The sequence below is a fragment of the Anticarsia gemmatalis genome, chromosome 15 (assembly GCF_050436995.1).
Source record: "Anticarsia gemmatalis isolate Benzon Research Colony breed Stoneville strain chromosome 15, ilAntGemm2 primary, whole genome shotgun sequence".
In the NCBI taxonomy this organism is placed as follows: domain Eukaryota; kingdom Metazoa; phylum Arthropoda; class Insecta; order Lepidoptera; family Erebidae; genus Anticarsia; species Anticarsia gemmatalis.
Genome location: NC_134759.1, coordinates 10,711,268 through 10,735,089, shown reverse-complemented (window position 1 = coordinate 10,735,089; position 23,822 = coordinate 10,711,268). Strand labels below are relative to the sequence as shown.

At 33.9% G+C, this 23,822-nt stretch overlaps 2 protein-coding genes across 3 annotated transcripts in view; one reads left to right on the top strand and one right to left on the bottom strand.

Moving 5' to 3' along the window:
* nAChRalpha1 (nicotinic acetylcholine receptor alpha1) overlaps positions 1 to 23,822 on the top strand; it is a 232,386-nt gene that overhangs the window by 17,752 nt on the left and 190,812 nt on the right. The gene's annotated exons all lie outside the window — the stretch shown is intronic.
* On the bottom strand, positions 10,811 to 11,503 carry LOC142978862 (uncharacterized). The gene has a single exon (XM_076123457.1). The coding sequence runs from the start codon at positions 11,501 to 11,503 to the stop codon at positions 10,847 to 10,849; it is 657 nt and encodes a 218-aa protein (XP_075979572.1). The 3' UTR covers positions 10,811 to 10,846.

The window sequence follows — 23,822 nt, the reverse complement described above, 5'->3', positions numbered from 1 at the left end:
TAATAGGAGCATGGTTTGACCTCGTTGTATAACAGCCCCGTCCCATATTTCGTTCTGTAACTATCTTAACAACATGCGTTATGACCGGACCGACAGTAAATATGATAAACAGGATGTATTTATACAAATGTTTTAACAAACAAAGTAAAATTGTATGAGATTGTGTGATCGTTGGTTCGGCTCAGGTTTGCGTGTGTGCGTAGTTTTATTTGAGGGGTTTTGATATTGTTATATTTTTGTGTTTAGCGCCATCTAGTTTAATGATTGTAAAATTAAATAGCATTGTGATAGTGTTTTGTTTTAGAATGCAACTTGCTACGTTTTCGCTAAAAAAAGAGGTTTGTTATTATTTCATAATGATTCGTTTAATTTTAGACAATATTTTAATTGCTGGTCCTGTAAAGACCGATTTTGTACAATTTAATATTTTTACAATTTTATAATTTTTATTTACACCGCATTACAACATTAAACTATCTTAATCATTCTAAAGGTCGAAGCACTCCTAAAAGTACTTAACACGACCACACATTAAAAACCCAATCCAAATGACACTAACAATAAAATTTTAGTTGGCATTTTCAAAATGGTGACAATAAATATAGTAGGTGTTTTAAAAACATAACCACTAAGTGCACAGGCTGGTTATCCCGAAAATAAACTTTAACGTTAAAAGCCGTAACATAAAAGTAAATGTGTGTTGCCCTTGCAAATATTCTGTTTTCGACCCCCAAAAATTAACATAAACAGAACACCTACATTCTAAAGATTAGCGAACGAAATATGATGCGTAAGCACTATTTGCAAGAGGTTAAGCGGCGGTCAATGAGGGCGGGAAATCGATCGGTTGGATGAGAGAGGCAGAGTTGAAGTGAGATAGAGAATATGGTGATAGAAGTTTGGATGAGTGAAACATCCGTTTGTGGTTAAAGTGGTTGTAACACTGTTACCACTGTATGTGGGTGTCGTAGGTTTGATTACTATGAGGGACAAATATTTGTATGATTCATTATATGTTGTTTCGTGTCCGGTTACACTTTATGTCCGTTGTTTCTATGGGTAAATGTGTAAAACTCTTCGCGAGACAAGACTTGAGTTTGAATTGAGATAATTTAAAAAATGAGAAATATACATTTATAAAAAGCTTTTAACATGTTTATTTGTTCATGAGTACGTTTGTTTTTATAACTACTAAAGATTACAAGAAAAGCTACTAGCTAATATTCAACAATAGCTCTAATACTCAACGCATTTCAAACCAAAAGTACTGTTATATTTCTAGTTGTTAAGTAAGAACAATAGTTTGACAATGGTCAATAACCGCCGGCAACTCAAAGAGTACGGGCTATATCTGTTGCGTAAATGTGCTATCTTTAGAATGAGACAGGTTAAGCGGCGGTCAACGCGGGCGGGATATCGATCGGTCGCATGTTGTCTTTTCAACGCGCCTTTCATGCAAAATATGCCAAAAAGAGAACGTTTTGAATTTTTTACTTTATTTATATGATTTTATATTTAGGGTTTATATATTTGTTGATTCTGTATTCCTCAAATATTATGCGTTATGCCCAACAATAACGTCAAATAAATTAAGTAAATAAGCATCTTCAGACAAAAAATGCAATAATAATACTAACGAATCATTTGTAAAATCCTATAAATAAATATCTAATAAAATTAGAACTCCCTATTCTAACAAGCAAGGAAACAAATACCACAAGTCTCTTATAATCTCACGCGTCTATATGGTAAAAGCAATCAGTCTATAAAATACAAGTACCACCCAGTTTTTACAATGAAAACAACTAACACTTAATATACAAAAATCTGGCGTCCAAGTCTCACAGATTCCAAGTCTATCTGATCATTTCCAAGTCTCTCAACATTGGTACAAGTGTATACTTGTATTCGTACTGAGAGTTTGAACGCGAACAGAAGTAAATACTGGAATAAACATTAATAATTTAAGGTTATATCAGATACATTGGGTCTCGGACGATGCTGGCGTTCGTTTTTGTAACAAGGCTGGTGGTGTAAGTTTGGAGACATAGCGACTTCATTTTGATTTATCGTAACGTTTTGACATAATATATTTAAATTTTACTGCAGATTTGGAACTGTAGCTTAATTCTCAATTAGTATCGACTATCGACAACCGACCTGTTATCGAGAAATTTTGTATGAAAATCTGATCAGCGCCTCTGACGGGCGTTATCTATACTAATATTATCTATACTAATATTATAAAGCTGAAGAGTTTGTTTGTTTGTTTGTTTGTTTGAACGCGCTAATCTCAGGAACTACTGTTCCGATTTGATCTTAAAGTGTTAGATAGACCATTTATCGAGGAAGGCTTTAGGCTATATAACATCACGCTACGGCCATTAGGAGCGGAGTAGCAACGAAAAATGTATGTAATGTATATACAAAAACGGGGAAAATTATGTCCCATTCTAAATGTCAAAATTCCGATACTCGACACTACCGACTGTAGAGAGTCGCGCTACTGTACTATAGTTTTAACATAGTTCGATATCTTTTATAGCCGATTGTTGAGCAATAACGATTATAAAGTCAAACATAATAATCTTGATTGTTTACCGGCAGTTATCATAATCCCGTTTGCATTGTAATGTTATTTCAATAGGTGTTTAAAGTCCAGTCTAGTTGTTTCAATATTCTCATATTGAGTATAAACATACCCGTTTCTTGCTTAACTGTAGCGAGCATTGATTAACTGAAGCTTTAAATCGGAAGCCGCCCTTAATGTGCAATAAAGTAAAATAAAGCAATTTCTGCACAGTTGTAGAAAACTATAATAAAACTTTAATAACGTAATTAATAAGCTTAAATATGATTTATGTATTTTAATATTAAAAATAACTTGATAAAAGTGTTCTTATCTCTCGTTTCTTACACCATACACGACGGCGTACGGTCACGAACTAACTCCCTCCCAACAATGGGCGCCAGAAAATGGCTACAATAAACTGATGGTGGGGAGGGGTGGATAAATTTTGTCTTACACAGTTTTCGCGTACACTTTTAAGCGCAAGATACAGTACAATATGTGATGTTTTCCAACAATATCTTGTTTGCTTCTAGTGTGTTTGAAGACAACTTACATGATGTAACAAACAAGCTTTTAATGTATAGAAAATTGTGTGCACTAACAAAAAAGCCAAAAATTTGGTTCAATATTTTAAGATGATAACCGCTTAGCCTGCGTGGTGGACGCAAGGCCTAATCCCTTTTTCATTTCGGGAGGACACCTTGCACAGCAGTGGGATATTAATGGGTTAAATTTATTTACCTATAATAAATAATAAAACATTATATCGTTTACTTACTTCTGAACTTACAGCCTAGAAATTGTTACCGCTTTTATAAAGAAGATCCAATTACTAGCAATTAGTTTACGGATTCAAGCTCACAGGTAAAACTGCTCAAGCGTAAAGTGAAATCCGATAGATAGACTATAATCTATTGCGTTCAGCACTTGACCTGAAACTGCACAATAATACGTTGCTCTACTTAGAAATGTATCACTACGACTAATTGAAGCACGTGTGTCTACACTAACGAGGCTCTCTCCCGAACCCCAGATATTCAGCCGTATATCCGTATTTAAAACAGCTAGCATCACGGCAGCTAAACACTCAGAACTAACCTACTTTCGACGTTACAACTAGTCATAAAACAATTCCATTCCGACCCCTAACTCCTCAACTGATGTGCTCCCACGCCAAGAAAAAATAGAAAAAAAAGAAAACACATTCGCTCATTTATTTACGAGTGTGCCTTTGGCTCGCCTGCCCCAGGCCATTAGCAGGACCACTATATCTGTCTCCCTCTATCCACAGACGGCTTATATTAAGCTGTTTCGCCAAGATTTTTCCAGCACTATTACTTCACGGGTTAAAACACTTAAACTTTGAACTCGAGAAAATTGTACGTACGTTTTTATCAGTGCGTTCGGGATTTTATCGGTTGTTCAATTGTTTTTTGTGAATTTAGGCGACGTGGGTGGAGGTTAGGCCGATAGGCGTTTACCTGCTTTTTAAAAATAGGTCTGTGGCACAAAAGAATGGTTCTATATTTTCAGGCAAGCGACGTGTATGAGCGTCGTTTGCAAGTCGTTTGACCGTAAATGGTAATTAATTTTATTTTGGTGCATTTATTTTGCCTTAATTATTCAGTGAGTAAATTTTGCAGTCAATGACATAACACATAGGAATGCAGCCCGTTGTGTTATAAATATGTATGTATTTAAATTCTGAAGAATATCAAATACCTACGTGACATTTCGACAGTTGAAATCACTCAATGACTGTCCGATTAATGTTTATACAATAAGTGTTCGCAGCTACGGTATATCGGTCAGTACGTTTCAGTTTTCATAGAGATATACATTTTTCGTATACAGCGACCGAATACACAAAGCACTGCAATAGTAATAAAAAACAGACACGTGTGAACAACACGTAGTTTCAAAGTGTTTGTATCGCCATTTTCACAGCTTCTATTCAAACTCGCTAGTTTTAGACACTTCTATACAAGTCACAAGTCGTGGCTTTCATGAAGGTGTGACAGTGTTTTAACCTCGAAATGTATTGCATGTAGATATATGTATATTGTAAGGATTGTGCTACGTATTTTTGTCTTTTTTAAGTACTTGTAGTATGATAAAGATAGTAAGTCATGTTAACGATTAAATATCTTGTTAGTTCTATTATTATTAGCACTATAAGTTTACGTTTACTGCAAAGCACCTATTTGATCGACTTTATAAATACAGTTACTCATACCGAATTAAAAAATCTTAAAATTTATTGTTTGAAATTGAATCATGTAATCACGAAATCATATTAAATTCTTTATATCTCTTGTCATTATTCTACTAAAGAAATGTCATAAATTAGTTCCGTATTTCTTAAGAACTTTGTACTTTTTAAAATTTTATCAAAAGTTCAAGAAGATTTGACCCAAATACTTTTTTGTTTTAACTAATTACTTATCTTGGAATTAAGGCCAGGTGATCATAGTGTGAAGCGTAATGATAAAAGTTTTTATTTCTTTAAGTTTTATAAGATAACAGATGTTACTATGTAACCGTTATCAACCTAAAACCAGTAAAAACTTGCGAAGTTCAAGAGCGTATCAGTCAAATCGGGCTTATGAACCTTTAAGAACCCAGTATAGTAATAATGGAATACGTCACAAAGTTACCTTCGATCAAAATCCTGTAACTACGAGTATGTGTTATAATTCATAGATTTACATCGACTTTTTTCTATACAATTGATTTTACTAGTCAATCTGCGTTGAAATGTCAAGTTTAACTTGTTAACCTGCAAAATCGTGTCAGGTTTACGAATTTTTAATAATTTCAATATTTTTAATAATCACCTGAATTGCTCATGCCTAGAAATAGCTTTTTTATTTACTTAAAAAAATGAAACACAAGATCTTAGAGGCAAATGAGGTAGATGTTACCAAAGTCAATATTTAAAAATACAAAAATTGCTGTACATAATTAATATATAGATCGTGTAAGATAGCAAAACTAGTGGTGTCTATGAGGATGCTTTTACCCAGCAGTGGGATGTCACAGTATGTTTTACTACCAACATTTTTAAAGGTAATAGGGTTGGTAAGTCGCGAGGTCGCATATTTCAAAGCCTATGTCACATCGTGTCCGACAGTTGTCCTCGTTAAAGGTCACTAACACCTATATTTTTCAAATTGTAGGCGATTTTTCAGTACGTGACTTTTTTGGGTCGGGCTCTGCTTAGATATTGTTATTTTTATGATTTATATATAGAATGGTGTTCTTGCCGATTGATGTTTTATTTATAGTTACATATATTTTGTATTTTTTTTTTCAACAAAACTTATAATTCGGTCATAATTATTAAATCATTAGTTGAAAGAATATTTTACATATTTACTACATCTTTGTCCTAAATCGTTTTAAAAACGTTTGTACATTCATTTTAATAATTTTGCAGTGTTTTATATAGGAATAAATTGCATAAAACAATTCTATGATAATTTTTTACAGAATATAAAGCTAGATATCATGAAAGTGATTTATCGAAAATCATACCGTTAATCTGGTGATCTGATATCATAACAATACAAATAAATCTGTTTTAGTTGGTTCATTCATTTAATTACGAATAGATCCGATATATTATTCTATCTACGTAAAATCATATATCACATTTACCGTAACTTCAAACGCTAATGTTTTGATTCGTATATCATCATTTCGTGAGTGACTCACAAAAAATATAGGATGGCCCAATAAAAATAAGAAAAATAGCCTCTTAGACAATGTATATATGTGTGTGTCCCAAAAAAGAAACCTTCGAACGGTTAGATCAAAGGATTTCGTTGAAAAGAATATATCTAAGTTTTATCGAGATAAAATGTTGGGCGGGTCAAGTGATGAAAGAATAGCGGGCACGTATTTTTATAGATTTCGTGGGTGTATTGAACAGAATTACTTTGATCTTAAGTTTCATACCCAGTTTAATTTTGTTGCAATGTTCAAGGTAAATATTATATTATTGATTTTCATTTTTCATTCAGTGTGTATTGTTTAGTTTTAGTAATTTAATATGTTCTGTTCTACACAAATTGGTAGTTTCCGTCCTAGTATTCTCTATCTCACTGTAATTTAAGCACATTTTCTAAAACCACAATACTGTTTTAATATCATTTACTTAAATAAGCATATTTTTATACGTTTTTACTATAGGTGTATGGCTAACATTAAAAAAATGAACGAAAATACGTCAAGAGAAACAACGTTTATGCAGAAGTTTGCTTTCAATCTTCCTTATATAGTATTCAATCTGTCAGTTATATTTGTATATAAAAATAGGCCTCCAATTTCGTAGCAATAAGTTATGCAACGCAGTCCTGCTTTAAATTTTACAAGGGTCATTAAATTTCTCGTTATTGCATAGTTTTCTTCGCAAATATTCATGCATCAATGAAAAAGTAATTTATTCGACCGAGTTCCATTGCCAAATGAAATTGTCAATTTGGACAGTTGAACAATATTACATACAAGAAAAATACATAGCATGTAATATTTTGATAGTATCATTTTGCTTTTGTTTTATATTTTTCGATTTCCTGGACTTATGAAATTTGGACTCATCATATTGGCGATTGTTCTAAGAACGGACCCTGTTTTTGTTTTGATTGCTACTTTTTATTTGCTACGAAGTGTTTTTGGAATAAATTTATAAGAGTGAACGAAGTAAAAATCGTTATTCATATCGATCGTTGATTTATAAACTATTCTAAGACTAATATCACACATACGTATATAACAAAGTACGCAACAAATACAATTTTTTATCCCTTAAATCTTCAACACACAAGCAATCTAAAAAAGTAATTAAAATCTCTTACCGATAAAATCTCCTAACTCACTAAAACCATTCGAATCACATTACAGTAAACAAAGAAACCAATAAATTAAACACAACCATTATTTCACTAAAGTGTTTCCTTAATCGCTTGCCGCTTATAACTTAATACAGTTCCCGTTTCCTGTTTGTTTCTAGCCCTTACGAGGGATATGCTCGGATAAAATAAATCTTTAAGCAAATACTCTACGATAGCAGTAATTACGGTCAGTAAATACCTTTTTTTAACTTCTTTAGTGGACTTTTGGAGGCTTTAGAAGGCATTTTCTGTGAGTTTTGTGTTACGAGTACTATCTGAAATTGGACAATGTTGTTTTAAGGAATTGAATTATGTTTGTAGCGTTTTTAGATTACGGCTAGTGCTTTAATCACGAGAAAACTGTTTATTAGTGTAAAATATTCACAGTGGTTTACCGAAATCGTTGTTTCAGTCAGCCTGCGACCATGCCTAGTGTTTCTTAAATGCGTGTTCTCTTTAATCCCCATATTTTATTACATCATAAACATACAATGGGATAGTTAAAGGGTTATAAAAAATGTAGTCTCCAACCCATATTGGTAGAACATGGTGTACTTAAGGCCTAACCCCTATAATCACAGGCGCAACTGTGCAGGAATGCGTTATTCATAAGTGATAAGTAAGAGGATCATTAGTGGACTATGTAATGCAGATCAATAACGTAAACAATGTATTATTGGTTACCTTTCGCGCTAGAATTATATCTGTTTGAAGGCAGGTAGACCGTAAATAGTCCGTCGGTAATTTGCTTCCATCTTAAGATATACTAGCTGACCCGCGCAACTTCGCTTGCGTCACCTAAGAGAATGGGTCAAAATTTTCCCCATTTTTGTAACATTTTTCATTGCTACTCCGCTCCTAGTGACCGTAGCGTGATGTTATATTGCTCGATAAATGGGCTATCTAACACTGAAAGAATTTTTCAAATCGGACCAGTAGTTCCTGAGATTAGCGCGTTCAAACAAACAAACAAACAAACTCTTCAGCTTTATTATATTAGTATAGATTAGAAGTGGTGTTTGTTACATATACATATCAAATTGTTTCCATAAAACTGAGATATGATAAAATTTTGAGATTGTCTTTTTGTTAAATCGGCTTTATTACTAAAATTGTGTGTAAAAAAGAAAACTACTTCTGAAGACATCCAGCTTAAACACTTTTTTGTACCATTTTCATATTGGCAGATAAAATTGAAGTTATTGTTTAAACGATTTGAATGCTTTTAATACGAATATTAAACGCTTAAATGGGCCTTCTAGATTAGTTTCATATTCTACTTTACTTCAATAGTAATGATATTTTAAATCTTTAAAAACACGTACAAACAATTCATAAAATTAAAAACAAAGCCAAAACTGCAGACGTGTCGTTCCACTACAAAATGCACACGAAAAAGAAATACTTATGGCAACATTAATCTATTTTATACAACCGCAAAAAAACACGGTCACGTTCGTACCGTAAAACTGCATTTCACATCGAAATTACCTACCTCGTACAATTTAAAACGTAGCCAGAGCTTTAATATTTATCCAGCGCACTGCGTGAGTCTCCCAAGAGACCTTAGGGTCACAAAATACGTATTTTGGGTTTCTTTGCTCAATGTTGGTTCGGTAATTATAAATGGGATGTGCGCTCTGATTTATGGATGAGGGTAGTTTTGATTTTTGTATTTTGATTTCGAATTAGTAGCGGTGTTATAGACGTTATAGAGTTTATGAAACGCTGGTATGAAAATGACTATAATTTATTTTCAATATGAAAAACTAATGAAACATTTTAATGAATTTCTAATTATTCATCTTTTGATCTATTAAGCCTTTAAAACGAAGTTGTGGTGTTAATATTATTATAAGTTTTCATCGTCCAAATGCTGAGCAAAGGCCTCGGTAGAAGCCTCTCATTGTAGCCCTGATTCCATTCTGGTCACACAGTTTGTAATTTTTTTTAACAAATAGAACATGAACCTGTATATTCTACCCTTCTCTGGCTATAGTATCATACATAACACATATTCGCATACGATAATAACGCAACAAAATACAAACGAAAAAAATCGTAAAGTAAAAAATAAAACAGCGCTCTATATTTGGAATTGTTCTAAATTTAACACAAGGCATTAATCCTATAGGGGAGTGGCCGGACACCTGACAAAGTTGGCACCACTTCGACTGTTTTGAATGAGTGCCAGCAGCAATGTACGCATGGATTCTTAAAGATCCGCAGCCAGCGATCAATGTTGCATGTAAAACTATTCTGGCTTGCTAAATATTTAACGTTCTATCCGAACTTTTGAAATAACGTGCCAATTTTGTGTAGCTTCGGTAAAAAAAAATCATTGTTTGCACATTCGGATTAAACTTAAAAAACTGTACCACAGAGGAAAATATTTTTTTTTATAAACCCTATCTCATACTTATATAAATAGTGAGTCTGAACAGATTTTGAACTACCGTAAACCGAAATCATTGAACTAATCATTTGAAATAAACTTGATCATTATAGACCACATAATGAAAAAATATGTAGCAATTTAAAATCTAAAGACACTACACCAATCATTTACTTCAACCAATACCTAAAAATAGAAAGTCCTTAAATTCCCTTCCCTCAATTTACGTTCCAAGCATGTCACTCCTGAAACATCAAAATAGATTGGCCCATTCCGCAGTCATTAAGTCGTCTTAAGTCATTAGTCTGACTTGAACGGAGCACTTTTAAGGCACTCTAAAAACTGTCATGGAATATAGACCGTTCAAGGACGACTGGCGGCTATTATGAACTTGTTTTTCTGATTTTAAGTCTTAAGAAATATTTTACGTGCGTATCTACTTACTTTTTTACTTGTAGCTTATCCTAAGAGTGTCTTTTACAATGTTTCGAGTCTGTATTCATGATTTCATAAATTATCTTCATTGGTAATTATTAAGATTGTCAAATAAAGAATCATTCTAGATATTGAGACTGTTTTAATCATGAACAATAGGAGCTAATTTTGTATTACAATAAGCAATAAAATAGACTTATGGTCATCATCATTAATACGTTACCTGGGGTGTGGACAGACAGTACAACCTGTTATCAATAAGTATTCCGGTTTATGATCGTACACGGATCCCTGCAAGCGTTATACTCAATTCAACGGAAAACATTTCGGCCCTCTAATGTATACACGTTCCCTTTTCTCGCACTCCGAACGTTCCTATTCTACATTTTTCTTCCCTTCCCTCTGTACTGGCATTTTATTTTTATAGCCGTGTCTTGGAATATTCCCCACCTTGCCTGAGAAATACCCAAATTCTAGTCTGCATAACCGATAGTTTGGAATAAAACAAAAATATTAAACCAGAATTTTATTTAGCTGTAATAAGAACAATTATAAATTTGCGTTGCTTGCCTCAAGTATGCTGGAGAGTGTACTCCGTTGTTGCGGGTATTCAACACTTTTGATTATGTTCTTGAGCTGTTCTCGAAGTTCGTTAGTAAATAATATAGTTTCATAAGAAATTGACCTCTTTACACGTAAAAGATTTGGCAGAAAAGGTTCCGCAGGTACTATATTGTCTCTTGACTTTGATTCGACAATCAACGGACTGCTTTGCTTGTCTGTGAGGCACGAGAGACTTGCAGTGTATGACAGTAAGGCTTTTACTCCGTAGATCACCACGACCAGGAAAAGTGAAAATCCGGCTGTGATGTAGTTCTTTTCCACACTATGTAGTAGAATCAACTTGTCATATTCCTTTAGACTTGTGTTGAAGATCAGCTTGTGGATGCTTTGCAAAGGAATATACATGCCGAGGTAGAGAACTGACGTGAAATAAAACATGATGAAGGACATGTAGATTCTCTTATAGTCCTTGGTTAAGCCATTGATGAGTTTAGTGATCTTACGGACGTCGTAGATGGGGTTCAGCATTGTTAAGATCACGGCCATTTGTATTAGAAGTAACAATGACAAAGTAATACAGCTTACGTCCATTTTTGTGATCTTACTGCTGTTGGCGAGAAATATATTTATGGCATTTTTCATTTACTTGTTTAAATTTCACTTTTCCAAATTCAGTACATTGGTTGAATTCTGATTGATTGATGACAACTGCACGTCATTTGCGTTTGTTTTGTAGTGACAGTTTTATTCTTCTGTGGTCTGTTTATGAGCTTTTTGCAACTCTTTAGTGAAAACACTATGAAGAATGAAATGTGCGTACAAAAATTCACAGCAGATTGTTCAATTTTATTGCAGGTTTGATTTTATTCTCACAAACACAGATTCAGTATCAATCTCCTGAACCAGATACAATAAGTTTCTTTTCTTTTTTCTTCGCCACTTTTTTCGAAAATATAATTGCATTGGGTAAAATAACTTGTCTTATCGTTGGATGGAAAGAACTGAGCGTGCTTATCGTAACATTCGACATCTGGGTACCAGTCTCTTTAGTCAATATTGCATGTCTGCACATCACTTCATATTCTAATAGTCTTGCAATCCTCATTATGAAAGCTATCAATCTATCAATCATGAACAAAACGTACACCGACATAAAGAAACAAGTATAGCACAGAGATATCTTACTTGAGTAAAATTCTGTGACCAATGAACTTCGGGGTACTTTTCTTAGTAAGAACTGATGATTAAAATTCTCCATAGTTATTTCCATGCCAACATTGACAAGTAACAATACGAGTACCCCTATAACAATCTTAGTTTGACTCGCGCATCTCTCTTGAAAGCTAGCCCAATAATCTCTGATGTAACACGGTTCTCTAAAAGGCTTCAAAAGTGCTATGACCAGAACTAATTCCGCAAAAAGCGTTGACCCGTTAAGTACACTAAATAGATTAATCATTTTTCTTCTTATCGTGTTTTTGTTTAGTTGTTTTTTTAGATTTCTTTGCCTCGTTGTTGTCGATCGCCAACAGCTCTGTGTTAGTAGCAGTAGTGATTGTATTTTTGTTGGATGTTGACTGGTCATTCGTTTGTGAACTTTCCGTCACCCCAGCTTCAGTATTAGTATTAATAGTTACATTAGCTACCTCTTCAGTTTTATCTTGAATTTCTGGATTCTGTACCTTGACTTCTTCTTCGGCACCGTCTGCCTGATCAGGTTTTATAGGATTTTTATTAAAAAATGCTTTTATCGTCGTACTATCTTGTTTATTCAAACTTATAATTGAAGGCCACCGAACATAGCCCTTTCCCTTTTCCTCCTCTTCTTCGTCTTCAAATTCAAAATTTTCGTCAATTATTGATTCTCTAGGTTCACGTTTCTCTTCGATACAATTTATATCGATCAAATCATAATGCGACATAAGTTCGGAGAACTCATGAAGCTTAGCTGAAAATATTATAAAGTCAAATAATCTCCATATAACTAATGTGAAGAAAAGTGAAAAACCTGCAAGCAAGTAGTTTCTAGTAGCGTATGTTGTTTCAATGATACGTGACAGTGTTTCATGCGGCGTCTCTGCTTCTCGTGCTGCCTTTGATATTTTGTTCATATTTAATATTCTTATTGGACTAATAATTCCGTAACTCAATATTATTATTACATACAGGATTCCGAATGTTAAACTCAAATCATTTTTTGTAAAGTTGTCCCGAAATTCTCTAATATTCTTTGATAAGGTAACTATGTCCACGATCGGCAACAAGAAGAATACTATTGTAAACATTTGAGAAATATTAATGCAATAAAGAAGTACCGTGGAACTTTCGAACAACATTTTACTTGATTTTGATACCAAAGAACTTACTATAAACTTATTATTTTATGAAACTCATATTGTGATGTCACATCAGCCACATTGACACGAGTGAGTTCGACGTGCGAGCCATAGAGATTAAATAATACTCGTTGAAATTATAATTCATCACGATATTCCTTTTTGGTGCTATCGGGGGAAACAAAAATCCCTTTACGATCGTTTCCTTGAGGCGTATGAACGCAAATTGCGTCACCTACTTCCCCATGATTGAATTCGTTATCAAACGCCGCCCCACAATGGCGTATCGAAATCGAAACTTGTAACAGAGGCCTATTTACGTACGTACCTATGAAACAAAATAACGGGACTGTATGTGGCATATATTTCGATGTGGAACATATGTTGCGCCAGTCTCCTGCCTCGCCACGCATAGCACCCACGCTACCTGTAAGCACACGTATACGTCGGCCATTAGAGCGAGAGAGAGGGGCGGCGCGGCGTCTCGCTCGCACGGTTTCTGCACGTGGCACCCCCCTTACAGGTGGCGACCCACCTTCCTTTATCACAACCATTACCTATGTCGATTCAATTATGCTGAACTGTTGACTTTGCGGACACCGATATTTTCAACGGTTGCGGTTGTGTAACGAGCTCTCGCCGAGAAGCCCAATCTGGTCGATAAAATCTTTTAATTAATTACTAACATGGTACGATGCAATAACTTTCGTATATACACACATTAATTTTACATTGTTTGTTGTACTGGGATCGATCGTTCTACCTTTGTTATTAATTTATTAGGAGCCCTTGAATTCTGTCAATGACATTATAAATTAATAACGTTGATAAATTCAATTTATCAGCGCCACCGTAACTCAAATATGAAATGGATCTCGAACAAGAAAATTTTTTCATATCTTTTACGATTTTTTTATTGATAGTATTACGTATTTTTATCTTAATTAAGTGCTTCTGGACAGTTAAAGGACTAAAATCACTTATGGCCAGAAATATAATCTAATTAAGAGCAAATATAATTCATACTTTAATTTACTCACAACGAACTCACTCTACACAAACAGCAAACTTCGAATAGACTGCAATTTTCAACAACTCTTAAAATATTCCGGTGAATAACCAAGTAAATGCAGTATTTAACTGCAGTACTCGAAAGATTAACAAGTTAACTGTTATCTCCGCAATTTGGAAAGTATCTGCTTTGCCGAGAATTCCAGCAAATTTTGGTATCGTTGAACGACGGTTTTTAGGTCAATTCTTAATGAAGTTAAAACTGGTAGTCAAAGGAGTTCGTTTTATGTTTTACTGTTGTTGTGTAGTTTACAGGTGATTTTATAATTAAGAATAATGTTGACATCGTAGTTTGCACACGTTGTTTTAATTAAATATGAGGTAGTTAATATTATAGTATAAAATTGGTACCTGTTTACAATTTCGCTAAATCAAAAAGAGACAGAGGTCCACTGTTTAAAAAATACTTTAACGGTTAAAGTTAAAAAAGTATAATATTTATGAGCTTGTACTTTGTTAATTTTTTTATATCGTTGGCTGATTTTGCCGAGACATTCTTGGTATTCATATTATACAATATCTAAGCAATCGTTAAAATAACTATTTCATTTTAAACATTTAATATTCAGAATAATATCTTTCGAAGCGTACCTGAAAAATATTTTTACAACTACACGAAAAAAAAGAAAATTACTTTAACGTGAAACCATAAATTCATTTTAAGATACACGATCCCTCTTTCAGCTGAGGCTTTAAATTTATAATAAGCTAAGCCTTGCACACACGTGCGTCAAATTTGCGCCTAGCATCCGTGACGTCATTATCTAAGACGTGACGGGTGAGGTGTGCCCTCGGCTTTACTAAAAAATGTTTTTTGTTATAAGATTATGAGACGTGCGAAGTTTTTGCGTGCTTTTGTACTTTGGTTATATCGTTACTGTCGGGAATGCAATTTTTTACACAAAAGGTTCTTAGGGATGCAAGCTTATCATGAGTTTGAAATAAATTAAACGACTTATTTTTTCAAATATATTATTCGAAATAAGATTTGTTTATAAATCAAACACATTCGGTACATGATGTTTGACCAAAAAATAAACTAATAGTCATTATTGTTTAGTTCATAACAATGCCAGAAGCTGATGAAAGCTTTTAATGGTTCATATTAACAACAATATGCTGCCTGGTTTTTTTATATTTTCATACACCAACATTCATTTAAACCATTAACATACCATTATAAAACACACACAGAACACAAAACTACTTTCAATACTACTTCATTACGTTATTCATAAAATTATGTCTAACAAATATGTTTCTTTTGTTGCAGGTAAGTTAAAATAAACATCAATGAAGAGAACACACGTAATTATAAATACTGCAATTAAGACCTTAATATCACTATTTACTGATCCACTGACCTGTGACTGTAACTTTTTGGTTCAATAATTATTTATAACATGAGAATCTTTTAGAAGCACAGACTAATCTCCAAAGGTATAATCAATATAAGTTCGACGTCACATTGTTGGAAAAAGTGAGGAAACTGTGAGTAGACATGATGAACTGTGATAATCGTATAGAATAATAGATCATTGCCACCTGTAGCGTGTTTATGAAGTTTCAATGCTATTTCAACGCCGTGTAGGGCTTTATTATCGACATTTTTTACCTCAAGGAACTACTTATCGATAGTCATACGATTCTTATAGACTGTAGTCGTAGACCGCGTCAGAAAATTGTTTATCGTTACACCGACAAACGATTAAATTGCTTTTGTAATTAATGCATGAACTAAAAATCTATGTGAACAACAGTAACTATTTTTAGTTCAGTTTTCAAAATATCTAACGCAATTTTTCTGCTAATCCTTTTTCCTATTAAAAACATAAATACCTATTTTTGGATTTAATGTTTGTAAGTCTGTCATACCAACCATTTTGATGAACCACGCAGATAGTTAAGAGCCGGTTAGCTTCATAAATATACTGTTACTTCAACCATTGGATATCTCAACTGCCATTTATCTCTAAATCATTAAACTGGTCTTTATAATTTGCCTGATATATATTTTAAGTCAATATTCGATACGTTCACCTCAAGAAATCTTTCCAGTCGAACGTAGCCGCAGGCAGAACCTACTTAATATTGCTTTAAACATTCCGTGCACGTACTTTCATCAATTTTTATTATTATTCAAATAACAAAACAAGGCTGTCGAGATGTTCTTCACAACGTACATTGTAGTAGAAGCCTTATGAAAGTTTCAGCGGGGCCAAATACAAATAGCAAAGTTGCCGGGGACTGATACGTGGGCGGCCTGTTTTTTGTTTTTCTAGATTCTTAATACTGGCTGTATGAAATTTAGGATTAAAAAGTTTGATTTCGTGGTTTGACTAACGTTTTTAATAACCAATTATTATTGTAGATAAGCCTCTAAAATTTGAGGATAGAAAAGACGTTGTTGCTTTGTTCATTAAATAATTGTAAGTAGCAGGTTAAAACGTTGAAGAGTTGTTTAAACAGTTTTTGAAATTTTGTAGTTTACAAACGATACAAATATAAATTTATTGTTTGGCCTTGTTAAAATGTGCATGAACCTACGTTTCCATATTTTGCATTATTTAAAATTATCAGTATACTCGCAATATTTTCTTTCTTCATTGCATTTTGTATCACCATATCCAAAAATATAAATGCTGCACTCTTCCAGGGAATTTTAAATATCCGAAATAACAAAATAAAACCTATATAGGTTAACTCTTAGCAGTTGATATTTAGTGGCCATTACGAACGCGTGTCGAACGCAAAATGGAAAAAGATGCCAGAAATGGTTTTCGATAATTCTTTTTCTTTTATTGAGCACTTTGGTCTTACAAGTTTTAGGTTTTCGCATAGATTTTTTATATCACTGTACAAACTATGGGTAGTTATAATTTTTGTTTTATTAAAGTCTGTTTCTTTAGTTTTAGCCTTTAGAATCTTTTTATAAGTTAGTCTTTCTAAGGTAATTTTTTATCTTGGCTGAATTATTGGCAAAAGTATCATCGCGGTTGTCACTCCCGCATAGGCCTTTTAAGTCACGAACGAAGATGTTCCCTCATCTATACCTACTTATAATATAAAGCTGAAAAGTTTGTTTCTTTGTTTGAACGCGCTAATCTCAGGAACTACGTGTTCGATTTGAAAAATTCTTTCAGTGTTAGATAGCCCATTTATTAAGAAAGGTTATAGGTTATATATCATCACGCTTCGACCAATAGGAGCAGAGTAGCAATAAAAAATGTTACAAAAACGGGGAAAATTAGGACCCATTCTCTCTTATGTGACGCAAGCGAAGTTGCGCGGGTCAGCTAGTTACAAATATTCCTCTATCTGACGCCACTTGAATCATCTACAATAGATGGGCACAGGCCAATGATGATGATGATCACCACTCAAGAATTGTCTCCTTTTTAATGTCGGCTAAAACGTAAATACCGACCCTTTATTAAAAGTCACCTTACAAGAATTAAACTTGTACTGCATTAAGTATATTTATATTGCCTAAAGTCTATTAGCCATTTTTATTACCTAAAAATACATACTAATTTCAACACTAAATTGCATTACATTTCAATTTTTCTCCTCCACCACTTTAGCTAAAAATACCGTTACTAATAAACCAAATCACCAAATTCACCTTATTTTTTAAGAACACTCTATAAGGCTGCTCCAAAGTCATCGAGACCACTAACCGGCAATAACAATTAAGCTAAATGAGTATGGGTGCCCCTCATTATCCGCGACCAATGGCCCGCTCATGTTTCTAGTTTGTACCGTCCCTATGTGTGCAATGTGTACCTCGTTAGGTTACTATTTGTTACGCTTTTTATCGCGTTCTAACTGGATTTTAGGGATAGGGTTGTGAGAATTAGTAGTGTTGATTTACTTTTAGCTGTTAGTTGGTATTCGTTAAGGTAACAAGAGTTGTTGAATTTCTTTTTCATGTTTTACTTAGATAAACAGAAAGTATGATAGTGTGACAACTAGTAGTGGATGTTATTTATGTATGCTGTAAATACTAACTTATATGATGCGTGACTTCTTATAATGAATGGAACTTCTGATATTGTCTGAGAGTAATAAATTTAATTGCGTTAAAGCAAAGAGAGTCTGAAATACGAATAGTTAAATTTCGTAAAAAATGGTTGCTCGCAAAAATATTACGAGCAAAAGTATTTTAGTATGCTATAATTATGAAATATCTGTATCTTCAAACGCGAAAGATGAAAAATTTAATTAAAAAATAACACAGAGCCCGCGGCCATGGTGCTAACCAGCGCGCCATCAATTTCATTCCAAAAAGTTTTCTCTCAATTTATCTGATTGCGCCACTGTTTAGCATTACCAGAGTTTTAAATGCTCTCAACACCTAAACCAACTTAATACTCCTCCTGTAAAAGTAAGATGCTACACGATTAGATACCTTATATCGTCGCAGTACAGGAATTTGAATGTCGAGTACAAGTTTTCCGCCGGCATAACGATATTGCTTTGGTTTTATTCGAAAAGTTTTTGCAGTTTCTGATTATTGAAAGTTGGAATTTTCTTTTTGTCGAGGGGCGATTCGGTCACGGAGGCGTAATTTGGAATGAAAGGGCTGAACTTAGTTTACGATTTTGTTATATTCACCAAATTGCTTGAAAGGATTTCTCCTCGGATGCGATAAAAGAAGGGTTATTATTTTCGCTGCTTAGTTCGAGTGGGCTTTGTGATTTACGAAATACGTACGGAATGCTTTCCTTTTGTTGTGGCATTACCCTCGGGATCGAGTATAGTTTATCAGTTATGTTTGTCAGAATAATAAATCGGTGATTTTTATTTGCTTCGGAATGACTTTTCAATGGTTTGTTTTGATTCCCTTATCGGTAAACGATCAGTAGCAGCATAGTCAATGTAGTCCATAATATAGTTTTTATTAGTCGTTACTCGCATGTTACTTTGTGAAGTTTATTCATGCAACTTTAAGGAAGCAACTATACTTATCTGAAATAACTATAACACGTTTTTCCTTAGCATTAGAAAATTAGCAGTATTGGTGATATTTCACTAGCTTACAAATTGTATACCTCCAACAAAATACATTTTTATAAAAACATCAGCAAAAAAAGCCACTACAGCTAAACTGTAGGTCTATAAATTCAGGCGGCACAGCGTTCGGAATCAACATATTTCACGTACTTAACAAATTTTATGTTTGTCACGTTCAAACCGAATTCCGAGGACGAGTTTACAGTGCCTACGAGGCTAATTCAGTTTCAGTTGTGTCTCTTTGCCTACAGACTCGAAACATTCTCGGAAACGTCTTTGAAATTTTGTTTTATGCCGTTTTGGCCAAATGTTGGGTGTGTTGGGCCAATTCTGTAATTGGTGTTATGGGATATTGGGGCCAATGTTTTTGGAGAATGTGTCTAGAAATACTTTTAAAAATGCCCTGCATATTTTTTATAATGTATAAGTAATGTATTTCTGCCTGCACTGAAAATACTGTCACTAAGTACCAAATAATGTAAAAGAACAAACATGTTTAAAAAAAAACAAAGTAAAATGTTTCAAGGAGAGTAATAAAAACATTCAAATCAAACTCTCTCTAAAGTTACTTGAGAAAGTCTAATCTACGGCTGGTAGAACCATCCGTAGATTTCAGTCTAGTCTCATGAACAATATCGTTTTACACTTCTGGGTCTCTCTCAGCGCGATTCTCTACCACTGCTGCACTGGCGACATTGACTATCAACCGGCGAGCTATTCAAAAAATTTAAGTAATCTCATCATCGCCTCTAGCGGGCGCCGTAAACACTATACTCGATAGTACCAAAGTACCAAAGTACCTCGTAGAGAATCGCGCTACAGTTGATAAAATTGTAAAGAAATTAAGTTATTCTACCGTAGGGTCAGGTTTTTAAACATTTATGTATTAAGTTTGAGATGAAGTGGTTGAATGTGAGTTCTCTTAATCATGTATTGAAGGCACGGATCTTTTTAATCTTGCTATGCACGTAGTTCCGTCAGTTTGGGCAATGTTTTATGTGCCTCTCCTTTTTCTTACACAGGCAACACTTGTTTGTACATTATTTAGTTACGTTTTGTTTTAATTGGTTTTGTATAAGTAAACCTATCATTATGTAGAGTTGCGGTCCCATACGCATATATACGTCAAATAACCTCATTTTTATTTCTTGATTATAGGCAAAATCCTTGACACTAACTTCCTAAAATACAAAAGAAATATCTACCATAACATTTAAGTTAAAAATCTTTATTTAAGATTTAAGCAAAGGTTAATTTGAAAGTATCATAATAATATTACTATATAAAAACAGTGGAAAAAGACAACAGCAATATATAAGCACGCTTAAAATTCAACAGTAAACGCACCTTGATAGATTTTTCGTAAGTTTCCTCTTGCCACCGCGAATTCTTTTTGATGCAAGGTTTACCTTTGTGTAAAGTTTTGTGTACCTATCCTTTATGGTTGCCAAGTTTATTTTTGGCAACTTCGGATATCGGACCTCGAGTCCCGGAGGTCCACGTGTATCGGTTACGTTAACCCTTAAGGGGTAAACTGAAACCTTTCCACCTTTTGAAGCCACACGTATCAAAACCACGCCAGAGGCAAATTATATAATACCTGTTTAATATGCAGAATATTTGGCGGGTATATTTTTATAAGAAATTTTGTTTTGAACGTTAAATTGTACAGCAATTTTGAATTTTGTTGGCTTCTGCTTTTAGAAAAATAATATCCTATATAAACTCGTCCTGTATAAACATTCTGTCATATTTAAATAATATATTACTTTGAAGAAGAGAAAATTATTTACCTACGATTTTACTATTACGGTTTATGTAAGGTAAATCTAAATCTTGAACTACATAAATAACTACAAATCTAAAAGTAAATTGTGATAAATGATAAATTATTACAATCCTTCTAGCCGAAGTAATTCGGTTGACCAAAAGTTAACATTTGTTTAGCAACTTTAGATAGTTTCGTCATACATTTTGTTCCTCAATAAATATTGAGTCAGCGAAGCGGTTGTGTTAAAGAAAAAAGTTGGAAAGAACTAAAAGTCCTTTGGCCAAAGTTGTTGATTTTGATGTGTAAACTCAAACCCTTATCGGCCAAGGGCTAAAGTTTCACCATGTGGGTATAATTAATAATACCTTCTGTTACACGAACCCGGTTACTGTTGTTTAAAATGACTTGTAAAAGCCCTTGTTTAGAACAAAATTGTATAATGTGTTGTGCCTGAGGGAAGTATGCGTAAGACATTAAGTTACCGGATGGGTTGGCGATATTAAACGGATTACATGTAGGGATAGATGGTTAGCTTAATAGTCTATGTAGTAGCAAAGGCAATAAGAAACTTGTTGTGGAAGGAAAGTGGGTGTTTTGTAACAGATACTAATAAAATGGCGGATATTTTGTTATTTCTCGGACTACTACAGATGTAAAATAAAAATACAAATTTAGTGTTTAGCGTCACAAAATGAAATTTTTATTTGCTGAACGGATTAGGTCAAAGCATTTCAATTCATATTGTGTTTTGTTATTGTTGGTCGCATGTACAGAACACACTATTTCCAATCTCAAATGTTTTTTTTTATCAACTAAAAAAATCTAATAATCCAATACGCGTACCTTCAGTTCGAATAAATTCATTAATATCGTTGTATTAAACGGGCGTTTCGCAAGGACCTACCGTTAGGCCTATTTAGTTAAAAGTGCCTAAATAAGATAAGCTATTCTTAGCTAAATTAACCCAGAAAACTGTTTACCTGGAACTAATCAGAGGCTCGGGAGGGTCTTAAACTCAATAAATGTAGATAAGTTTTAAGGGTTGTGTACGTGCGTTTGGGCGATGCAAATTGGCCAGCGAGACTTGGGTACCGACTGTACAAACTTAAATTGGCTTGTAGTTGTGTTGTAAATAAAAAAATGTCTGAGAAAGGTCTTAGAGTTAATAGAGGTTAAGTTGGAAAAGGAAATGTTGATCACGCTCGGGGTAAATACTAAAATGTTAAGTTTTATTTTATACAACCTGAACCTAAAGAGTCTGCTTCCAGAATTTTAATATAGAGCCAAACTATAATAAATATCCCCAATTAACGACCAACAGAAGCGGATACTGGACGAAAATTTAGGTATAAAAGCATTTTAGCACTGTAAAATCATTTCCATCACAACGAAATAAATAAAAACAGATATTGGTACACTGGTGTTAAAAAGTGCTATGGCTGTGATCACTGAAAATGTTTCACGTAACCGAATGAATTTTATTTCCGATCGATTGTTCCCCTTGTAAAATACGAGCCAAAAAGCGAATTGTAGTTTTATCAAGTTTGTTTGAAAACCTAAAACTTTGTTGGCTAGATTCAACGCTGGCTAAAGCAATTAAGTATTTTTCCCGTTCGGGTGTAGTATGCTAGGTTGGGCTTCAAGCCCTCTTGACAGCTAGGCTTAGAAAAAACTTGCTTTTAAAATGTGAAGTATAAAATGAAGCGGTGGTGTGTGAAATTCTTTAAAGAAATAAAAGTTTTATAAGAAAATCGATAAGATTTTTATAAAGATGCTTTCTTTATCAGCATTCCTGGACCATCGCTAAGAATATCCATGTTCTTTTAATTCCTTTCCCTGAACAAGTTTACTTCTTCGAACTGAGTCAAACTACATCTGAATGCTAGAAGCAGTCCCACCACAATAATTAATTCAATCTTTCTCGAGGCGGGGTCACGGGCTACTCCAGACAACCACGGATCAAGAATTCACTTTGCAACTTTCGCCTCCAAATTCGCGCCTTAACTCGCAAAAACGTTTAGAATACGGTAACGAAGAGAAAAGTTTTCGTCTGTATCACATTGATATTCTAACGATACAAGAACTTTGTACGAATGGACGGGAAAGTTAGGCGTGTTTTTCTGATATTTTTTTTGTTGCTGAGGTCAATAAGGTTCGGATAACAAAGTGGTGGTACTTACTTCACAACTAAGTATGTGTTGAACATTCGCGTTTCAATCAAGGGGCTACATGATGTGGCTACGTTTGTGTGCCTTTATCGCTTGGCTTATGTGTTAGTGAGCCTTGTCGGTGAAGTCACGTACTTAGAGATAGTAGTGTCACGACCGCAGAGCAAATGCTGCAATGTTATTATTGATAGTTGTGATGTTTCAACAATGAACTAATTTGACTCTAATTGAAATAAATCTACTATTTTTGTTAAACAAATGACATTAGTCGGTGGTATCAATGGCAACTTTGTCAATCTGATTAGAACAACACATTTTTATTGAAATGAAATTAAAGCATTCTAAAACAAGCTCTACCACGTCATATTTACGCGAAATCCCTAAAAACTGTGTAAAACTCTGCGCTCACAGTCAGTTCCATGTATATCCCAAACTTCGCATGACCACTCTTTGCCATGTACTTTCGGCATTGGCACTCAAACGACAATATCCTTTTAGCCACTTCGCACTTTCACAGATGCGAATACCGCTTCCATTTCAGAAAATTTAAAAAACTGACCAAAAAATCAATCCGCAGAATTTAAAGGGAAAAATACTTG